The 19,803-nt window shown below is 44.3% G+C and overlaps 1 protein-coding gene across 1 annotated transcript in view; it reads right to left on the bottom strand.

Annotated features, from left to right (window-relative positions):
• Positions 1-16,825, bottom strand: part of RHEB (Ras homolog, mTORC1 binding) — a 40,889-nt gene extending 24,064 nt beyond the window's left edge. The window contains exon 1 of the mRNA XM_081799797.1: positions 16,629-16,825. Coding sequence (XP_081655923.1) covers positions 16,629-16,680 — 52 coding nt within the window. The 5' untranslated portion in view covers positions 16,681-16,825. The remainder of the gene's footprint in view (positions 1-16,628) is intronic.
• Positions 16,826-19,803: the final 2,978 nt, after the last annotated feature.

Raw genomic sequence — 19,803 nt, 5'->3', positions numbered from 1 at the left:
TCTATCAACTAGTCTGTCAAGTCATTTGGCACAAGGGTCCAATGGGAACAATGTAATGTATCTGGGACACAATCCATTCCGAGGACTGCTTTCCTTTACACCTCAAATTCTCAACATCACCTTATGGGACCCCGCTGTCCACATACAAAGCTTCACTGGTATTGCCACTGATAATTATCTTCACGCCACCTAGTGCGCACACCACGAAACACTGGCTGGTCACCCCTCCCACACGACTCCACCTCCAACACCTGCAACCTCCCTCTTACCAACCACAAGCAGGACGGCACAGTCTCCCAGCGCCCTTACTTTCTGACTCTATCGAGGACATCTCTGGAAGCAATGTTTTCAAACCAGGGGCTGTAACCCACCAGGTCATGAAATTAATATACTGAGCTATGATCAGCACTGTTTTTATTTTTTAAATAAAGATTTTATTTATTTGAGAGAGCGAGCGAGCACAGAGGGAGAAGCAGACTCCTTGCTGAGCAGGGAGCCCGATGCGATGCAGGGCTTGATCCCAGGGCTCTGAGATCATGACCTGAGCCGAAGGCAGATGCTTAACTGACTGAGCCACCCAGGCGCCCCATCATCAGCACTGTTTTTAAAGAAAGAGAACACCAGAGTGGACTGCAAAGAATAAAGTTATTAAAATTCTTCTTTCAGTTATCAAACATTCATGACTGGGTCACAATGTAAAATGGGTTTCTCACTGCACGCTGCAGTCACAAAGGTCAGAAATATACTACTCTAAACGATACTATCCTGAATCTCCAATCTCCACCACGTTTCACTTCTTTGCCTATCACTTTAAGCCCCAAGATAAATCACTGTCCACTACTATCTTGTCTACCCTCCAATTTCCTTTCTCTGGGCTCCTTGAAAAACCCTCTGATGTTAATCTAATCATTTGCCTTTTGGTGAGCCTGTTGAGCTCAGCTGCAGAAAAATTCTGCAGTCAGATTGGTTAACAACTATTCTCAATCTATGGTCTTTCCGCCTTCCCCCTGGCTGTCCCAAGGCCTTAGGAATCCTCCCTGGAGCCCCCTTTCCTCCTGCAGTAGTAGTGAAAATGTGGTCCCAGAAGCATCCCAGGGTAACCTATTACAAATGCAAATTAGTGAGCCCCAACCTAACCTCCCGAGAGTATTAACAAGCTCCACTCCCATTCAGCTGCACACTAAAGCTTAAGAAAGCACTGTCGTCAGGAAACAAATTCAAACTTAACTGATCACCCTAAGTCACACCTTGAGTTCAGACTTCTGAGCCCACAGCTGTGAGATGATAAAGGTCTGTTGTTCCAGCCCCCTAACCTGCCATTTGTATTGCTCTCTTGCAGCTGCCCGGGGAAATGAATACACTTCTTTTGCCTTTTGATTTTAAACAACTTTAATATGAAAGAATTCATATACTATATAATTTAACCACTTAAAGAGCATAATTAAGTTTTTAGCATATTGACAGGGCTGTGCCATCATCACCACAACCAATTTTAGAACATTTTCATGACTCCAAAAAGGAACCCCATACCTGTCAGCTGTCACTTCCATTCCCCTGGGTGCTCCCCAGCCCCCCACAACCATTGAGCTACTTTCTGTGTCTGTTATGCAAAATAACTCAAAAGGAACCCAATAAAAGAGGCAAAAGACTTGAACAGACACTTCACAAAAGGTCTATGAATTACCAACAGGTAAATGAAAAGACGCTCAACCTCCCCAGTCACTGGGACAATTCAAATAAAACCACAACCTATAGCATTAGCATGGCTGAAGTTAAAAAGTTCGAGGATACTGAGCATCAGCGAGGATGGAACTCTCATTTGTTGCTGGTGGAAGTGTAAAATGGTACAAATGTACTGGGAAACAGTTTGGTATTCCAACAAAATTATACACTTAACTTATATGTAGCTTGTGCAACCCCATTCCTAGGTATTTACCAAAGAAAAATAACCGCACGTCCACAAAGACATAAGAAATACTTCTCACAGCTTTATTCTTAGTAGTTAAATACTGGAAACAATCAACAGGTGATGGGAGAAACAGATCATGGCATAGCCATATGACAGAATACTCCTCAGCGATAAAAGGAAACTACTTACAAATGTGACAACCGGATGAATCTCAAAAACATCACGCTTTCTGAAAGCAGCCAGACAAAAAGAGTATTTACTGTATGATTCCATTTATATGAAAACTGTAGAACAAGAAAAGCTAATCCCTGGTGATATACAGCAGATCCATGCTTGCCTGGGAGTGGAGTGGGGGTGGGGTATAAGGGAACGTTTTGGGATGACAGAAATGTTTTGTATTTTGGAGTAATGGTTGCACAGGTGAATAAATCTATCAAAACTCATGTAACTTTACACTTAAAATGCATACTTTATTATATGTAAATAATACATCAATAAAAGTTGATTAAAAAAAGTATATTAAAAAAAGGAAGACATTTACTAGTTTAGCTATGTCACTGCGGGCAGTTTTCCTGAGTCTTTCTCCTTGTTTGTAAACTGGAGGTAATAACAGGACCTACCTTATAGATTGCTGTCAGGTTTAAATGAAAATACGTGGGGAGTAGCTGGTACGTAGTAAGTCCTCACTAAATGTCCCCATTAGTAGCAATACTATTAACTGCTCTTAAGACTAAACAGCTTTGGAGAAAAATGCATTCAATAATTACACCTAATAAATTAATCTGTAATCTAAGAAAATGACAGATACTAACAACTATTTCAGCTAAGGCCTCAAAATAACATGACAGGGGCGCCTGGCTGGCTCAATTGGTGGAGCATGCGACTCTTGATCTTGGATCGTGAGTTCGAGCCCCACTTTGGGTGTAGCGATTACTTAAAAAAAAAAACACGATAAAGAAATCGGTATTTTTATAAGTATAAAAATACACCCCCCCCAGCAGTAAATGACCAACTGCTCGGTCATCCACTGCTGCGTAACAAACCATCCACTGCTGCGTAACAAACAAACAAACAAAACTCAGTGGCTAATACCAACAGCTACGTCATCTCTTCTCGAATTCTACAACCAAAGCTGGGCTCAGCTGGGCCCTCTGCTCGTCTGGCAGTCACTCCCTGGTGGGGGGGGAGGGCGGGTGGCTAGCCTAAGCTGGGCCAGCTGGGCCTTCCACCTTCCACACATCCTCCTCGCCTAGCATGCCCACATGTTACTAACAGTTCCAGAGAACACAAAAGCAGCAGTTGCTGATTTCTTAAGGAGTAAAGTCTGGCACCAGCCCAACATTATATCTGCAGCATTCTGCTAATTCAAGAGTGTCACAGGGAAAGGGCATGAATACCAGGAAGGTGTTTCTCTGGGAACCACCAATAGAAGGGACATCAATAAAACAACCCAGTTTGCAAACAGCAGAAAGACTGCAGAATCACCTGGGGTTATAAATGGACTGCAACCTGAACATATCATTATTAAAAGGGCTAGAATAACAATGAACTGTATAAAGGTTCAACAATGTTCTTCAGATGATACACAATGCCAAGTAGACGCTTACTAAAATACCGCACCCACTTTAGTAAATGTGTGGTTCTGTCAATGGCAGGTTGTTGCTTTTTTGAGGGGGTGGGGTGATACATATATATATATATATATATATATACACACACACATATATATATATATATATCAGGGTCACCAAGGAAGCCTTTTGAAAAAATACACTTACCTCACCATTCTAATTTAAAAAGGCGGTGCGTAAAGAGTTCTTGTGTGTTCTGTGTTTGCCGTTATTCTAACATACATACCCACCCCTACAACATCTCCATCAGAGTCAGATGAAGGCATGTGATGCAGATAATCCAAAATTTAATTGTTCACTAGAACCTACAAGCCAGACACTGTTTTAAGAGTTTGTAAAACATTTTCGTATGAATTATCTCATTTGTTCCTGAGTTAACCAGGGATGACATCATCTCATTCTTTCTCACACCCCCTTCCTGATTTTTTAAAATAGATGCTAGGTGAGAAAAAAAATGGAAGGTGCGATTATTATTACAACAAAGACAAGACAGAATGACCAAGCAAAACTGGCTCATAAAATTATTACTCATTCAAATACTTCCAGGGTGCTTACTATTGCCAAGCATGATGCTACCAGATGTACGCCACTGAGAATACAATAAATAAGTTTATATTAAAACATAAAGATTTGAGCTACATAAATGAAGAATGTCATTAACTGTCAGGGTTACTAAACTAAAAGAAAAACAAAATTCTGCCAAGAAAGGCTATGGAACCATCTCCCTGAAGAGTTTTGAAACAGGAGATCCATTTCCGTGGGATGATTCAGAGATACAGCTGAGCTGGAAGGCAGGGACAGACCTGATAAACTGCAGGAAATTCAATGTTTGGCAACAATGAAGAAAGATTTTTGCTACATATGTGGCCAAAACTGGGGGAGAAAGCTGGGGTTCAGGGTGGAAAAGAGCTAGGGAAAAGCAAACGAGATAAATCCTCAAATTATAACACAATCTTTAATATATTAAAGAACATGAAGTTTAAGACTCATCAAAATTAGTAACAAAAAATTAGGAAAATGAAATGAGACATCAGCACGAATGGTTATTTATAAAAATTATTTCTTCAAAAGTTCTTTAAGAGTCTACAATGATCCATTTATGACCACCAATTCATTCCTTCCTATTCCTGTGCTGTCCCACAGTGGGAAGTCAGTGGGCAGTGAACACCTGAAACATGGTTGGTCCTGAGATGTGTCATACACAGTGTAAAACATATATAAGATTTTGAAAGCTTAGCATAAAAAAAGATAACAATATAAAAAATACTCAATATATATTGAAATAGTATTTTGGACATATTGGGCTAAATTAAAGCTATACTTAAATTATTCCAACTATTTCTTCTTACTTGCTTAATGTGGTTACTGGAAAATTTTAAATTCCCTATGTGGCTTGCATTCTGTTTCTGTTGGACAATGCTGCTCTACACACACCATGGTTTAAAGGTACAGGAACATCCTACTTGTATGAACTTAGCTGCCTACCAAAAAGACTTCCACAGAAGTTTAAAAAATAGAAGCTATGTCCATTTTGTGTATAGTCCAATTTTTTAGGATAACAGAAAATGGTTGGATTAGAAAAACAATTTCTTTTATAAAAACACATTTCAGGGGCGCCTGAGTGGCTCAGATGGTTGGGCGTCTGCCTGCGGCTCAGGTCATGGTCTCAGGGTCCTGGGATCGACTCCCGCATCGGGCTCCCTGCTCCTTGGGAGCCTGCTTCTCCCTCTGCCTCTCTCTCTCTCTGTCTCTAATGAATAAATAAAATCTTTAAAAAAAACAAAACAAAACAAAACACATTTCATACATTTTGGTAGCAGTTATGTAGAATCAAAAAGTCTAGGGGCACCTGGGTGGCTCAGTCAGTTAAAAGTCCGACTCCTGATCTCAGCTCAGGTCTTGGTCTCAGGGTCATGAGTTCAAGCCTCACACTGGGCGTGGAGCCTACTTAAAAAACTAACAAACAAAAAAAGAAAAAGTCTAGAGATGAAGCCCAACTCCCCATCTCCCACCTGCCTGGTGGAGTGAACAGTGTGGGTGTGTGGGGCCAAGCGGGTCTTGCAACCTCTGGTGTCCAAGGCAGCAGGGAAACAACGCCGCAGCAGGAAGGTGTTTGGGCACAGCCTCGGGTCACATGACGACGCAGGAGCAGCATACCCTCAGAGTCCATGACGCAGGCACAGCCACCTATCTCTAGGACCGTGGGAACTATGTGGGTCCCTGCTAGGGCCTCTATACCCAGAAAGCAAGGTGAGTGTGTCTATCTGGCAGGTACATAAATGAATGTGGTCCACCCCCAAATCCTGGTCCACCCTTTCTCCCTTTAGCCAGTGGCACCATTGTTCATTCAGGCCCTCGTGCGAACCGCCTGAAGGTTATCCTTAACATCTCCACACCACAGCCTTGGCGATTCCCCCGTCGTCACTTCTCAACTCTGTCTCATCATCCTGCCTGTACTGCACCAGTCCCTGACACCTTGGCCGGTGAACTTCAGTACATGGCTGGTCCTGGCACTTCCGATCCCTCACTGCCCCATCCACCTCAGAGAGCTTGGGAGGGGAGGGATCTTGAGGATACAGGAGGATCAGCAAACTACAGACCAGGGGCCAAATGTGGCCCACAGTCTTTTTCTGTACAGCCCAGGAACTCCAAGTGGTTTTTACATTTTCAACTGGTTGAAAAACAAAATCAGTAATATTTCACAATGTGAAAATTAGATGAAATTCAAATGTCAAGTGTCTGTAAATGAGGTTTCACTGGCACACAGCTACATTCACTGATGTACTATCTACAGCCTCTTGCTGGCTACAAAAGGCAGGAGCACAGCTGACTCCAACACGATGGGTTTGAACTGCACAGGTCCACTGATGTGCAGATTTTTCCCGATAAGTAACACTACAGTCCTATACGTGTATTTTCTCTTCCTTATGATTTTCTCAGTAACATTTTTTCTCTAGCTTACTTTACTGCAACAATACAATATCTAATACATATATATATATATACACAATATGTTTATAGAAAAAGTCTGTCAATCCTGGCGTAGATGATCATCTTATCTGTTGCTTAAAATCCGTCAGTGACTTTCCTCTCTTTCTAGGGAAAAGACTAAAACTTCCACAACAAGGCCTCCAAGGCTGTTCTTGATAGACAGTCGGCACACAGATAAACCCCTCCTTGTCCACTCCCATCTTACTCTTCTCTGCCTCGTTCACCATTCCCAGGCCCAGCCACACTGTGCCAAGCTCCACTCATCCTTTGGGAGCTTTGCGTATGCCGCTCCTTTTGACTGGAAGGTTCTGCCCTTCTTCCCCTACCCCAGTCACCCCCACCCTCTGCCTGGCTAACTCCAGCTTTAATGACAGTTCTTTAGGGACCGTTCTCTACCCTCACCCATGGTTACAGGAGCTCTCCCCTCGATTATTTCTCTCAAAGCACTTATCCCAACTGTCTTTAAATAATCATCTGTATAGTGGCCCAATGAGAGTGCTGGTTTTGAACTATGGCTTAAATTCAGATCCTGGCTTAACTACTTAATAAATGTTTGACCTTGGGTAAATCATTTAACCTTGTTGTTGCTCAGTTTCCTCATTTGCAAAACAGGCATCATCATCATCATCATCATAATACCTACCTCACAGAGTTTAAGGGCACGCCATACCACTAATGCTTTAAAAACCACCACATTATTAGTAGCAGTACAGTCTCCCGTGACTCCCTCACTAGATGAAGCTCCCTGAGGGCAGGGATCAGGACTGTCTTTGCTTCTGTGACTAAGTATACAGTGTCTGGCTGATTCGAACATTTAATGAACACCTATCTAAATAACATATGACACCTAATCCACACAGTGTCCTCTTCAACCCATCATTTTAGCAACTCAATCTTCTGGGGGACTGAAGTCCTTTGGATAGTTGACAGAAGCCAACTCTTTACCCAGAAAATAGGCCCATGATTTCAGGGAAAGCTCATGACCTCCAAGAACCACTCCTCTAAGTTGGCAATGCTCCTCAACACATGACACCCAGCACTGAAGAGACTGCTCTACCTGTGGTTCAGAAGGAGTGTTGGTTAACTAAAATGCCCAGAAAATTAACCCAGGTCCTCAACCTGTATGCACTCAGGAGACCTTTTCTGAAACATAAGCATAAGACTTTACATTTCTTTCTTTTTTTTTAAGATTTATTTGAGAGAGTACGCACACATGAGCTGGGGGAAAGGGAGGGGGAGAGGGAGCGAGAGGGAGAGGTAGGGAGGGAGAGAGAAAGAGAGAGAGAATCCTGAAGCAGACTCCATGCTGAGCACAGAGCCGGATGTGGGGCTTGATCCCAGGACCCCGAGATTATGACCTGAGCTGAATCCTACAGTTGGCCGCTCAACCAACTTCACCACTCAGGTGCCCCAAGACTTTACATTTCTGGTCGTCCTTTCCTCCAGTAGCCATGTCAGTAATGTTCTGGTTCTTCGTTCACAGAGCTCTGCCGTCTCCAGAGTCAGGCATTCCAGCCTCCTGCTGTACTCAAGGCCACACAAGCCTGGTCAGAGATTCACCCTACCACATAGAGTTCTTGTCTAGAATGTGGACTGGAGATTCTAGTGTTTTCCCACTTCCCTGCTGCCACAGAGCATCAACAGTTTACCTTGGTGCGTCTGGTTTGCTATGGTCATCTTGAGCCCTCCTTCCCCTTGATGTTAGCCACCATGGTTGAATTTTGCCACTTACATTTTTTACTCAGGCACCTATACAAGGAATGAACAAGAATAAAAAGAACCAGGGTGCTTGGGTGGCTCAGTCAGTTAATCGTCTGCCTTCGGCTCAGGTCATGACCACAGCGTCCTGGGACTGAGCCCCATATCTCGGCTCCCTGCTCAGCGGGGAGCCTGATTCTCCCTCCCCATTCTTTCGCTCTTGCGCACACGTGTGCTCTCTCTCTCCCCCTCTCAAATAAATAAATAAAATCTTTAAAAAAGAAAAAAGAAGAACCTGTATTTTAAAATATTCTCTTTAAAATAAATTCTAAATATAACTGGATGCATTTATATCTAATACAAGTCTTAAGAAAAGCATTTTTGTTTCATCAAACTATATTAACTGTAAGAGCCAGTATTTTCATCTCCATGTGCACAAATTATTTACTGTGACGCTGTAGAGTTAACATTCAACTTCTGATCTTGCAAGAAGCAGGATCTTGTTAAAACACCAGTTTCTGTTTCAAAAGTCCCTGAGGAGTCTTTCTGCAAGCAAGCAAGCACAACAAAAAGAAAAACGAGGGAGGGGGAAAGGGAGCTAAGGGGGACATCAACCAACCGAGGACATGAGGGAGTTCATTTTATTAGGGTCCTCAAACTGCCCTGCTTTCACTTGCCCACAGAGCGCCAGACTTCTGCTTCTAGCACTTCTGTTCTCAATTAATCTCAACTTAGACTTCAAATTCCAATGTCTTATATGGAACCCTTTTTTTAATCAGAGGCCCAATATACATTTAACAATATTAAAATACTAAAAACAGTATTCCAGGACCTCTGTGTTTGAGATGTAAAATTGTATTTCCAAATCAAGCAAGCAATTCATGATAAAGGTCCCCACCAGTTTGCACTGTTACAGGTATGAGGTTAAGACAGATTGAGGACTGCATTACTTAAGGCTTACTCTGGTACTTCATGATAAACAATTCTAGAACTAAGAATAAAGGTTCTCCCAAGGGTGACCACTCAAGACCTGATAATGGTTTAACTTGCACAATCATGTCCAACTGCAGTTCTGACTTATTCAAATAAATAAAAGTACAATCCACTCATGGACAATATTGAAGTTGTTAACTCCTTCTTTTAAACCTCCAAGTAAGAGAAGTGTTGGGTATTACTGACTTCATAATCACAGGTAGAGATGGCCATTTCTGATTTTGTGATAATGTTGCTGTTCGTAGTTCAGTACCCCCCTGCACCCCAATTCTCCTGCTCGTATTGGAAAACCGTGTTATTAGCACATAGGTCCTGATATGTTGCCATCCATGTTTATTTTTATTAATCTCTGGGAGCCTCACCATTACCAGATCAAAAAACGACACTCACCCCAAACTGCACCACAATCAGAGCCCACTTCAACTGCCTTTCGGTACCCTAAGTCTCCCCATACTCTAGTAACCCACTGCTTACTACTCAGAAGGAATGGTCTCTTGAACTTCCTGCGAGGCCCTGCCTCATCCATGGCCCCTGACCACCTCCAACTAACTTCATTTCCTACTCTCACCACATTCTCTGCTAGCCACCCTGCCTCCTTCAGTTCCCAAGCACGTTAAGTTCTTTCCTTCCCCACCATCCCTCTCTCCTGCCAGGCGACAGGGCCTCTTCCGGAAGGCTCCTCTGACACTGTGGTGACCCTGCCCCTTGAGTGGCACCCACGATGCAACCACTCTTGATCCAGTTCTGCACAACTGCAAGGAGCAGTCTGGCAAGGTTCTGCACACCACGGTTCAAGGAGTCGGAGGGCAGCCAGAGACACTCCGGGGGGTCCCGTGAGCCCTATTCAGGGGCTCATGAGGTCAAAACTGTTTCCATCACCATACCAAGATAGTATTTGCCTCTTCCACTATGTCCATATTTGCACTAATGGTGCAAAAGCAATGTGGCACTGCTGGCTTGGGACCCCTCAGCACGAATCAAGACCGTGATTACACACCGTAGTGGAAAGCACGGCAGTCTTCACAGCCATGCTCCCGCCATTAAAAAACCAAACTATTTCCACTTAACAGTGTCCTTGAGGAAGCAGTAAAAATGATTAATTTTATCCTGACCCTTAAGTACGCCTTTTTAATACTGTGTGACCAAATGGGATGTATACACAAAGCGCTCCCGGATACTGAAGTGTGACGGTTGCCTCGAAGAAAAGCACGTGCACCACTGTTTGTGAAGTGATCTGAAAATAGCCACTTTTATCACAGAACAGCATTTTTACTTGCAGGAATGACCAACAAGCGATCATTATTTCAAACAGTTTGTATTCGGCAGGCATCTTCTTGAAGTGAAAGAAATGAGACTGTCACTTCAAGTAAGACTGGTAGCACTTTGCCAAGGACCCAATTCAAACCCTCAGGAGGAAATGCGAATTTTGGAGAACTTGCATCACTCATGGTGAGCTTAAAGCTTTCTAATATTTACATTTTTTTGTAATGTAAATAAAATGACTGATGGTGATACTAAAAAATGTGAATACAAAGTTTGTATGTTGGAGCGCCTGGGTGGTTCAGTCGGTGAAGCATCCGACTCTTGGTTTTGGCTCAGGTTATGATCTTGGGGTGGTGGGATTGAGCCCCCTGTCGGGTGAGGCTCTGCTCCATGGGGAGTCGGCTTGAGAGTCTCTCTCTTCCACTGCCCCTCCACTGACTCACACGTGCACTCTCTTTCTCTCAAATAAATAAAATCTTAAAAAAAAAAGTTTGTATGTTGAAATGTATCAAAATGTGGAAGGATTTGCATAACAGTGAACCATTCTTTTCAAAATAACCAAGATATGACGTTACAAAATCAGTCATGGGTAGAAGAGCCATTCAAAGTGCAAAATAAAGCGACGAAATTCAGTGTAACAGAGTAGAAAAAATTGCTCCACATGATTTCAGGTTGTATACAACAACTAACCACCTATGGAGTTGAAACTACCACCAACACCAATGGAGTTCTGGTGAGTATCAAAGAATAGAAACAATTATCTGAGAAAGGTATTAAAATATTCCTGGGGTGCCTGGGTAGCTCAGTCGGTTAAGCATCTGACTTCCCTCAGGTGGTGATCTCGGGGTCCTGGGATTGAGCCCCATGTCAGGCTCCATGCTCAGTGGGGAGTCTGCTTCTCCCTCTCCCTTTGGCCCCCCCCCTCCTCGCTCGTGCGCTCTAATAAATAAAATCTTAAAAAAAAAATACTCCTCTCTTTCCCAACGAGGTATCTATACAAGGCTGGATTTCCTTCACATACTGCAATAAAATAACATATTGCAATGGAATGAATTTAGAAGCAGATATGAGAATTCATCTGGTTTCAAAATCAGACATTTAAAGATAATTGCAAAATTATAAAACATCCTGTCAAAATCCTAGTGGGTTGTTTTTTGTTTTTTTTTTTTCCAGAAATTGACAATCTAGACCTAAGATTCATATGGAAATGCAAGGGATTCATAATAGCCCAAACAATCTTGAAAAAGACTAAAGTATAAAGACGGACACTTCCTATTTTGAAGTTTACTACAAAACTATAGCAATCAAGATAATATGATACTGGCCTAAGGACAGACATATAGGTCAAAGGAATAGAATCCAGAAATAAACTCTAACATGTATGGTCACTTGGTTTTTGACAAGGATGTCAAGATAATTCAGTAAGAATTGTCTTTAATAAAAGGTGCTGGGACAGCTTGATATCCACATGCAAAAGAATAAAGTTGTACCCCTATCTCCTACCATATACAAAAATTAACTCTGAGTAGATCGTGGATCAAATATGTCCAAGTTAAAATGATAAAACACTTAGAAGAAAACATAGTAGTAAATCTCCATGGCCTTGGGTCAGGCAATGGTTACTCAGACATGACAACAAAAGCACAAGTCACCAAAGAAAAAATAAACTGGACTTTGTCAAAATCAGAAACTTTTGCTTCAAAGGGCATCGTCAAGAAAGCGAAAAGACAACCCCACAGAATGGAAGAAATCATGTGCAAGTCTCATGTGATACCACTTCACACCCATAAGCACGGCTAAAATAAAAAAGACAATTACAAGTGTTGATGAGGATGTAAAGAAATTGAAACCAATGTTCAACTGTTGGTGGGAATGTAAAATGGCACAGCTGCTGTGGAAACCAGTTTTAGCGGTTCCTCAAAATGTTACACACGGGGGCGCCTGGGTGGCTCGGTCACCCAGTTAAGTGTCTGACTTTGGCTTGGGTCATGATCTCGGGGTCCTGGGATTGGGCTCCACATTGGGCTCCCTGCTCAGCAGGGAGTCTGCTTGTCCCTCTCCCTCTCCTGCTGCCCCTTCCCCTGCTGTACTCTCTCCGTCTCTCTCTCAAATGAATAAAACCTTTATATATATAAAAAAAATGTTACACATAGAGTCACCATATGACCCAGTAATTCCACTCTTAGGAATATACCCAAGAGAAATGAAAACATATGTCTATACAAAAATTTTACAGGAATAGCCATAACAGCATTATTCATAATAGCCAAAATGTAGAAACAATCACATGTCCATCAATTGACAAATGTATAAATAAAATGTGGCATTTTCAAATAACAGAAAATTACTTGGTGACAAAAGGGAATTACTGGTATATGCTACAAAATGGATGAACCTTGAAAATATTCATGTTAAACGAAAGTGGCTCACCACAAAAGACCATGTACATGTGATTCTATTTATATGAAATGTCCAGAATAGGTAAATTCATAGAAACAGAAAGCAGGTTAATGGATGCCAGGGGCAGGGGTGAGTGGGGGAATGTGTCCATAGGTATAGAGTTTCTTTTTGGGGTGATGAAGGTTATTATGGACAGATACAACCCACATGGACATCAAAATAGCATTCGGCACTGAAATATCATAATCACAAATGCAAGCTCTGACTATCCTCTTGTACAGAACAAATGATCACCACCAAAAAAAAGTTAATTTCAAGCTTCAACACAAGGTGGCCACTACAGAACTACCCTACCCACAGGTGCACAACCAAAATGTTACTGAGTGCCTGAACAGAACGTCACATGTTAATTGACTTCATATATGGCAAAAAACGTTTTACCTTTAGCGTTTTCAATGAAATGTGTCAGGAAAGGGTAGAGTAATTAAAAAAGACAGTAAATCAGAATACAACTGGATTGTATTTTATTGGGAACAAATTTAATGACATTTTCCCTATGAAGTATCCAACTAAAAGGTGCATCTTCTTTACTACCTAAGACATTTTGACAAGGTAATAATTTGAGTTACTTCTGAATTCTTTTACCAAACCACAGAGCTGTTTCATTTTCTCTTTAATGATCTTTCACATTCCTGTGATCCTCTCCCCCTTTTGTTAACCTCAGAGACTTTTATAGGACAAAAAATTTTTTGGTTATAGTCTGATGGTAAACTGGATTATTAAAGCTCTCTGCAGAAGATTCCAGTGAAGGATGTACCAGATTTTATTTAAGGATCATTACCAGACACTACATTTTTAACTTAAGTTTAGTTACCTCCTATCATAGGACTCCTTGTTTGTGTTAGAAACAATGGATGTAAGGGAGCTCAAACATTTGCCACCACTAAACAATTAATACAGAGCACTCCCAGAAAGCCAGACTGCGTTATAGGTGACGTGTCCTTAAAAGCTTAACATTGTAAATAACAGGAAAAGTACTTCAGGAAAAAGGGTTGTATAAATTACCTGAGAATTATACATTCCTCAGTGGTAGTTTTATCAATGTTAAAAAAAAAACAAAAAACAAACACAAAATTTGAAAGCCAAGTAAAACAATCATAGAATTTAGTAGTTTTATCTGAAGGCAAACTTTTAAAGTTTGTGACATGACAAAGTCACAGTGACAAGTACCCTACTCGTCAAACTGGCATAATCAAGAGAACATTCTAAGAAAGGTGTGGTTTCTAGCTGAACCTTTTTCAAAAAGATTTTACTTTTAAGTAATCTCTACACCCAACATGGGCCTGGAACTCACAACCTTGAGATCAAGAGTCGCACTCCCCTGGGTCAGCCAGGCGCCCCCTTTTCTACCACTCTTTACCTTTAGTCAATATGACACAACAGCTCAGCATCGCAAAATAACACAACCTAGAAACACGTGTACTCAAACTTCTCTAGTACAGCATCACATGTAAGCAAGTATTGTCCGTAAACTCATATTAAGTCTGAATACTGAATAATTCTCTGAAGAGTGGCTAGTACATAGCATCAGGGAAATACTTCCTTTTTTGATGCTGGCAAAACAAAAGACCCACAAACCACAAAGTGTCTTGGTTCCTAACAAAGGTAAACAACTTTAAAATCAAAGGCAAAGGTTGAGAATAATTTAACCTCTCCAAAATACCTTTTAGTTTCATCATCACTACACTTGAAGTAGGATATGGTAATATGACATATGGAAGGCACAGAAAATGGGGACCAGAACTTAGTCTGTATCCCACCGGAGGTTAGTTGAGCACAGTATTTCAAAAGCAGTTTAAAATAAGTGTTTGTGAACAGAAGGTCAAGGGGTGACCTGTCACATTTGGGTTTTGAAGGGGATGATTAAATGGAAGACAAAACAGAACGGATCTCAACTGGATATAAGGAACTTCTTGAGCAAAACGGCAATAAAACACTAGACTTGCTTATTACTGAAAACTAGAATCACCATCTGGAGAATTTCAAGGAGTAAGTCAGTATCTATCTTTAGGACATTCCCTCAAGTTGAAAACAGGTAGCCCAGGTAGATGTCACCTGTAAATTATTCAGAGATTGCTATCCTCAACTAGTGGGCACTATGTATCTATGTATCTGATTAGAACTCACTCAAGAGACAGGATATGTCCTCTTCCCACTCTTCAAAATGCCAAGGAAATAAAGAAAACAGAGAAGCAAGGGCTGGGTGATTCAGGCTGCCAATAAAGGTTCGATTCTACATGGGCATTTGGGGAGTGGACTGCTAGTGATTTTTAAAAGCCTCCATGTGATGCACGGTTACTTTAGAGCTGCAGCTGCTAAGGCCCCCTCACCCAGTCTTCCCCCACATACAGACCTATGATTTGGCACTGCATCATACAAGAGTTATCCCTCTGACTCTCGGCACCCCCTATGTCTACACGAGCATCTCTCAGCCTTTGATTTCCCCCCATTCTTATGATCCCCCCACCCCCCCACCCCACCCCCGGCACTTTGACGAGAGAGATGATAAAAGGATGAGTAAGCATGCTGTAGCTGATCTTGGTCAAAGAGCACAGACCCTGGCACCGGCGGTGGAAAATGGGAGTGAGGAAGCAGAACAGAAAGCGGAGTCGGGGAGTTCATCCAGTGGGTAGCAGGCAGTTACAAGCTTTCCTATGGCAGTTATTGTTGCCTCCTCCTGCAATCACCGTAGACTCCAAACCTTCGCTTTCACCGCCCCCCCCCCAAGATCAAGTGCACATCTTCCTTAGACAGTTACTTCTTAAAAACAACACTAAAAGATAAACGTAATTTCTCCAGGCTTCCGGTTGTCAAAGACAATAAAGCCTCACCCTGGAGCATGGTTAAGTTCAACGGTTGTTTTCTCACTCGTCTTCCGGCACCCAGTCCACCCCCGACCCCACCACAGACCACCCCCGTTGGGCAAAAAGGCGACTGCCACGAACAGTTTCAAATATATGTCAACCTTTGGGGGGATGGGGGGAAACCCCAGCAAACTTCTGAATTACTTCAACAGCCCGGTTACAAGTACCTGACCTTATTTTTTCCCGAAGAAAAATAGGACACCGAGAAATCAGAAATCTCGTTTTCTCTGCCTTCCTACTTCGGTCGCTGGCCACATCTAGGGGGCTTTTCTGAAGAGGGCTCTTTCGGGTTTCTTCGGTAGGAAACTTGCCCTCAGTAGCCAAATGTCCTTTAGGTCCCTAAAACGCTGAACTTCGCCACGGATAGAAAAAAACCCAAGGTGCTGTTTCCTTTGTTAAAATCCCCCGGACTTTATTTAATTTGGGGCGGAAAGGCCGCTGGCAAGATCACGACAGCCAGCAGCAAATAGGTGGAGAGAAGACAGGTGCGACTGCTCCCTGCGGCGGTTCCGGCCGGGAGCAGACCCCCTCCGCCAGCTCGGCGGCCCCGGGCCACCCTGGACCTCCTCGTCTGCCCGCGGCCTCCCCAGGCACGTCCTCCCGAGCCCGGGCCGCCCCCCGCCGCCGCCGCCACCGCCCCGCGGGGCCCGGCCTCGCCGCCTCCGCTCAAAATGGAGGTGGCGGCGGGCGGGCGGCTGGTTACGAAACGCGCAGCCGCCACATGGCCGCGCCGACCCCAAACTTGGCCGGGCCGCCGCGTCCCGGCGCCCAGGCGAGGCTGGGCCCGGGCGCGGAGGCCGCGCGGCGCCCGCCACTCACCCACAGACCGGTAGCCCAGGATCGCGATCTTCCGGGACTTGGACTGCGGCATCTTGGCGGCCTCCTCAGCCCCGGGCCAACCACATCAACCGCGGCGGCAGCAGCGGCTCCTGTGCTGCGATCGGCGGCGGCCGCGCCGGGGCAGAGCGGCATCCAGGGGCGGGGCGGGCGGGCGCGGGCAGGCGCGGCTGCCTGGGCTCCTCGCTCTCGCGCCCAACCGCCCGGAACCGCCGCGCGGCCCCGCCCCCAAACACGCCCACGTGACCGCCGCCGCCGGCTCGGCCGCGGCTCGCGTCAGCACCGCCCTCCCCGCCGCGACGGCCACCCCCGCCCTTGAAACGCACGGGGGTGCGTGCGACGTTTTACTTTAAGGGGAAATAGAGGGGACGCCAAGATGCCCCCGGAAAAGTCACGACTGAAACTCGCTGCGTCATGACCCTCCCACCCTCTTCCGCCGCTGTTTAATTACGCCAATTCTCCCCGGGCGCTGATTGGATAATTCCCGCCCGCCCGCGCGATGACGCGGCGGAAACTCCATCTCTGATTGGGGGTGGCTAGGAGGCGGAGCCTAGGGCGGGGCTGCTCGCCCACAGCTAAAAATAAATTCCGGCTGCGACCCCGGGGTTGAGCGCGAGTGAAGTTTGAAGGATTCCGACGTCTCAGGGGTGGGGGGCGGGTGTGAGGGGCGGAGAGAAACTAACTCCCCAGCGATTGGTTAGAGGAGGGCGAGGGGCGGGGGCAAACTGTGGGGAGTGCGGTGATTGGTGGAACGTTGAGCGATTTGTGAACTCGCGCCCACAGAGCCCTTAAAAGGCGCGAGGCACGTAGCTATTGCAAGCTGGGTTGTGGATTGGCTGCTTCCTTCTTGGTGTTTTTTTTAATTTTTAATTTTTTAACCCCTTCACTCTCTTAGAGTTAGTAAGACTAGGATTGAGGTTGTAGGTGGTTACTAGGCGTCATCCTTGGATGAAAGATCCTGGGAAGAATGGAATATGCGTTAATTCCAAATCTTACACACTTCTCTACAAATGTGTGTGCCTCCCCAGTTCTGGTCTCGGCCTTGCCACGGGCGAACCCGGCACGCCTCGCAGAAAATACCCAGCGCGATTCAACACCTCTTTACCTGTCAACACCTGAGTGGCTGATTAAGTAGGCAAACTCGAACACCAGCCGTCGCTGGCTGAGAACGCTCCAGAACCATCCTTGCGGGGGGTGGGGGAGAGTCAAGTCTGCTGGGCCTGCCCTCCTGTGCGGGCTGACATCTCCGGGAAGGGGACGCTGCTGTGTTTCCCACAAAAAGCACACGGGCAACCCCTTTTTCCACTGGTGCTCGCGAAGAGCACGGGTGTTGGAGTAGGGGGAGGGAAGCCAGCGCTGGAGGCCTCGGTCATGGAAAATAAAGGTGGAAGCCAGGCCTGAGAAATGAGGATGCGCTTGGGACCTTTCCAGCCAGGGAGACTTCCATCATGCTTGAGCTTCTTGCCCTTGGTGGTTGCTAAAGAAGCAGATACTCTTGCTACTCCTACAGATGTCCCCTACTGTCCTCAGGCTGTTTGACCGTGTTGGGACAACCACCTGCTGGTCACAGCCCTTCGCCTTTCCCAGGAAACCCAGAGGAGTTGCAGGATTGAATTCCTGGGTATGAAGATTCAGAGGTGTGACTGTCCCATAAATATGCCCTGTTGAGTTAGAACACTGGCATTAGGGCAGAATCCTTCCACCATCTTGCTGAAGTGCTTCTAAGAGAGGAATAGTGTGTGTTCACATCCTAGGAACTCTACAGATTGAAGTCCCAGACAACCAGCTGGAACTGAGAAATATCTGTGAAATTCTGTGTTTTGTCTTAATGGTTTTTGCATTCTACTCTATATTTAGTTGAGATATTTAAAAACTTCAGGTCTTAAAATGGGAATCTCCAGGAAAATGTATCATTTTTATCCCGTCAACTCGGATGCCCCTTACCACAGTAAACTGATGAACTGATGCTACTAAACTCCTTGGTTGGCTGTGAAATCAGATTTGTGGGTGTTACCTTTTATTTTCTTAAATAGAAGAACAGAACAGAAAACAGGTTGCTCGAATTGGTAAGTATTGTTTTGTATTGTTTCATCATGTTTTGTTGTGCGTATATGTATTTGTAAATGTGTGATATGTGTTTTGGGTACTGAGTTCCATCGTAAAATGTATTTCTTACTGTGAGTTGCCTCACAGAGTTTGAAAGTGTTGCCCTAGCCTGGGAATATTAGGAGTCCAGACTGAGAAGCTCCATTGTAAAGGACAGAGTCCTTAAAGAAATGTTCCAGGTGTCCTAAAGTCATTAAGGTCAGACCCAGGAATTGTGAAGATTCCATTATTCCAGAATGGGGAGAATTTATTTGGTTTAAGAAATGACTCCGGTTCCCTAAAATTACTTGTGATTGACGGTGTGAATTCACGTAGAAGTGACTGACTGCAGCCAGACCTTACAGGAACATGGTGGGGAGAAACGTGCTTGCTTCTGAATTCAGAGTAGTTCTACTGATTGAGATCACTTGTTAACTGTCTAAGCAGCTGGAACTTCGGCCGCCAATCAATATCTCCTCTGCAGGTTCTGCTTCTTCAGGACCGTTCTGTCTTATGGTCTCTGCATGCTGCCTTCCCTCTGTGTGTCCTTCCACTATATTCCATTTCCCTGGGATCTAAGAATTCTGTCTCTTCCATTTAAATTCCAGAGAGAGAGGGCGCCTGAGTGGCTCAGTTGGTTAAGCGACTGCCTTCGGCTCAGGTCATGATCCTGGAGTCCCGGGATCGAGTCCCGCATCGGGCTCCCTGCTCGGCAGGGAGTCTGCTTCTCCCTCTGACCCTCCTCCCTCTCATGTGCTCTCTCTCATTCTCTCTCTCTCAAATAAATAAATAAAATCTTTGAAAAAAAAAAATAAATTCCAGAGAGAGGACATGATTGGTTCAGCTAATTACCACTATCCCTTGAGTGAGGAGCTCAGGCTAAGCCTGTAGATTTGCCAGGAAAGCCTCCATTGGCCTAAACCTCCAGCACTGCTGGGTATGGCAATTAATGGCATTTTTTTGAAGCATGAACTCGTCGTTATTATGGGAAGATTATAATGTCCAAGTTCAATGACCTCTTATTTCTAGCTTCAACATTTTTTTTAAATTCCCTGTGGTACTATACAAAACT

The sequence above is a fragment of the Leptonychotes weddellii genome, chromosome 12 (genome assembly GCF_054177405.1).
Source record: "Leptonychotes weddellii isolate Sample4059 chromosome 12, ASM5417740v2, whole genome shotgun sequence".
Lineage (NCBI taxonomy): Eukaryota > Metazoa > Chordata > Mammalia > Carnivora > Phocidae > Leptonychotes > Leptonychotes weddellii.
This window is presented reverse-complemented; position numbering and strand designations above follow the sequence as displayed.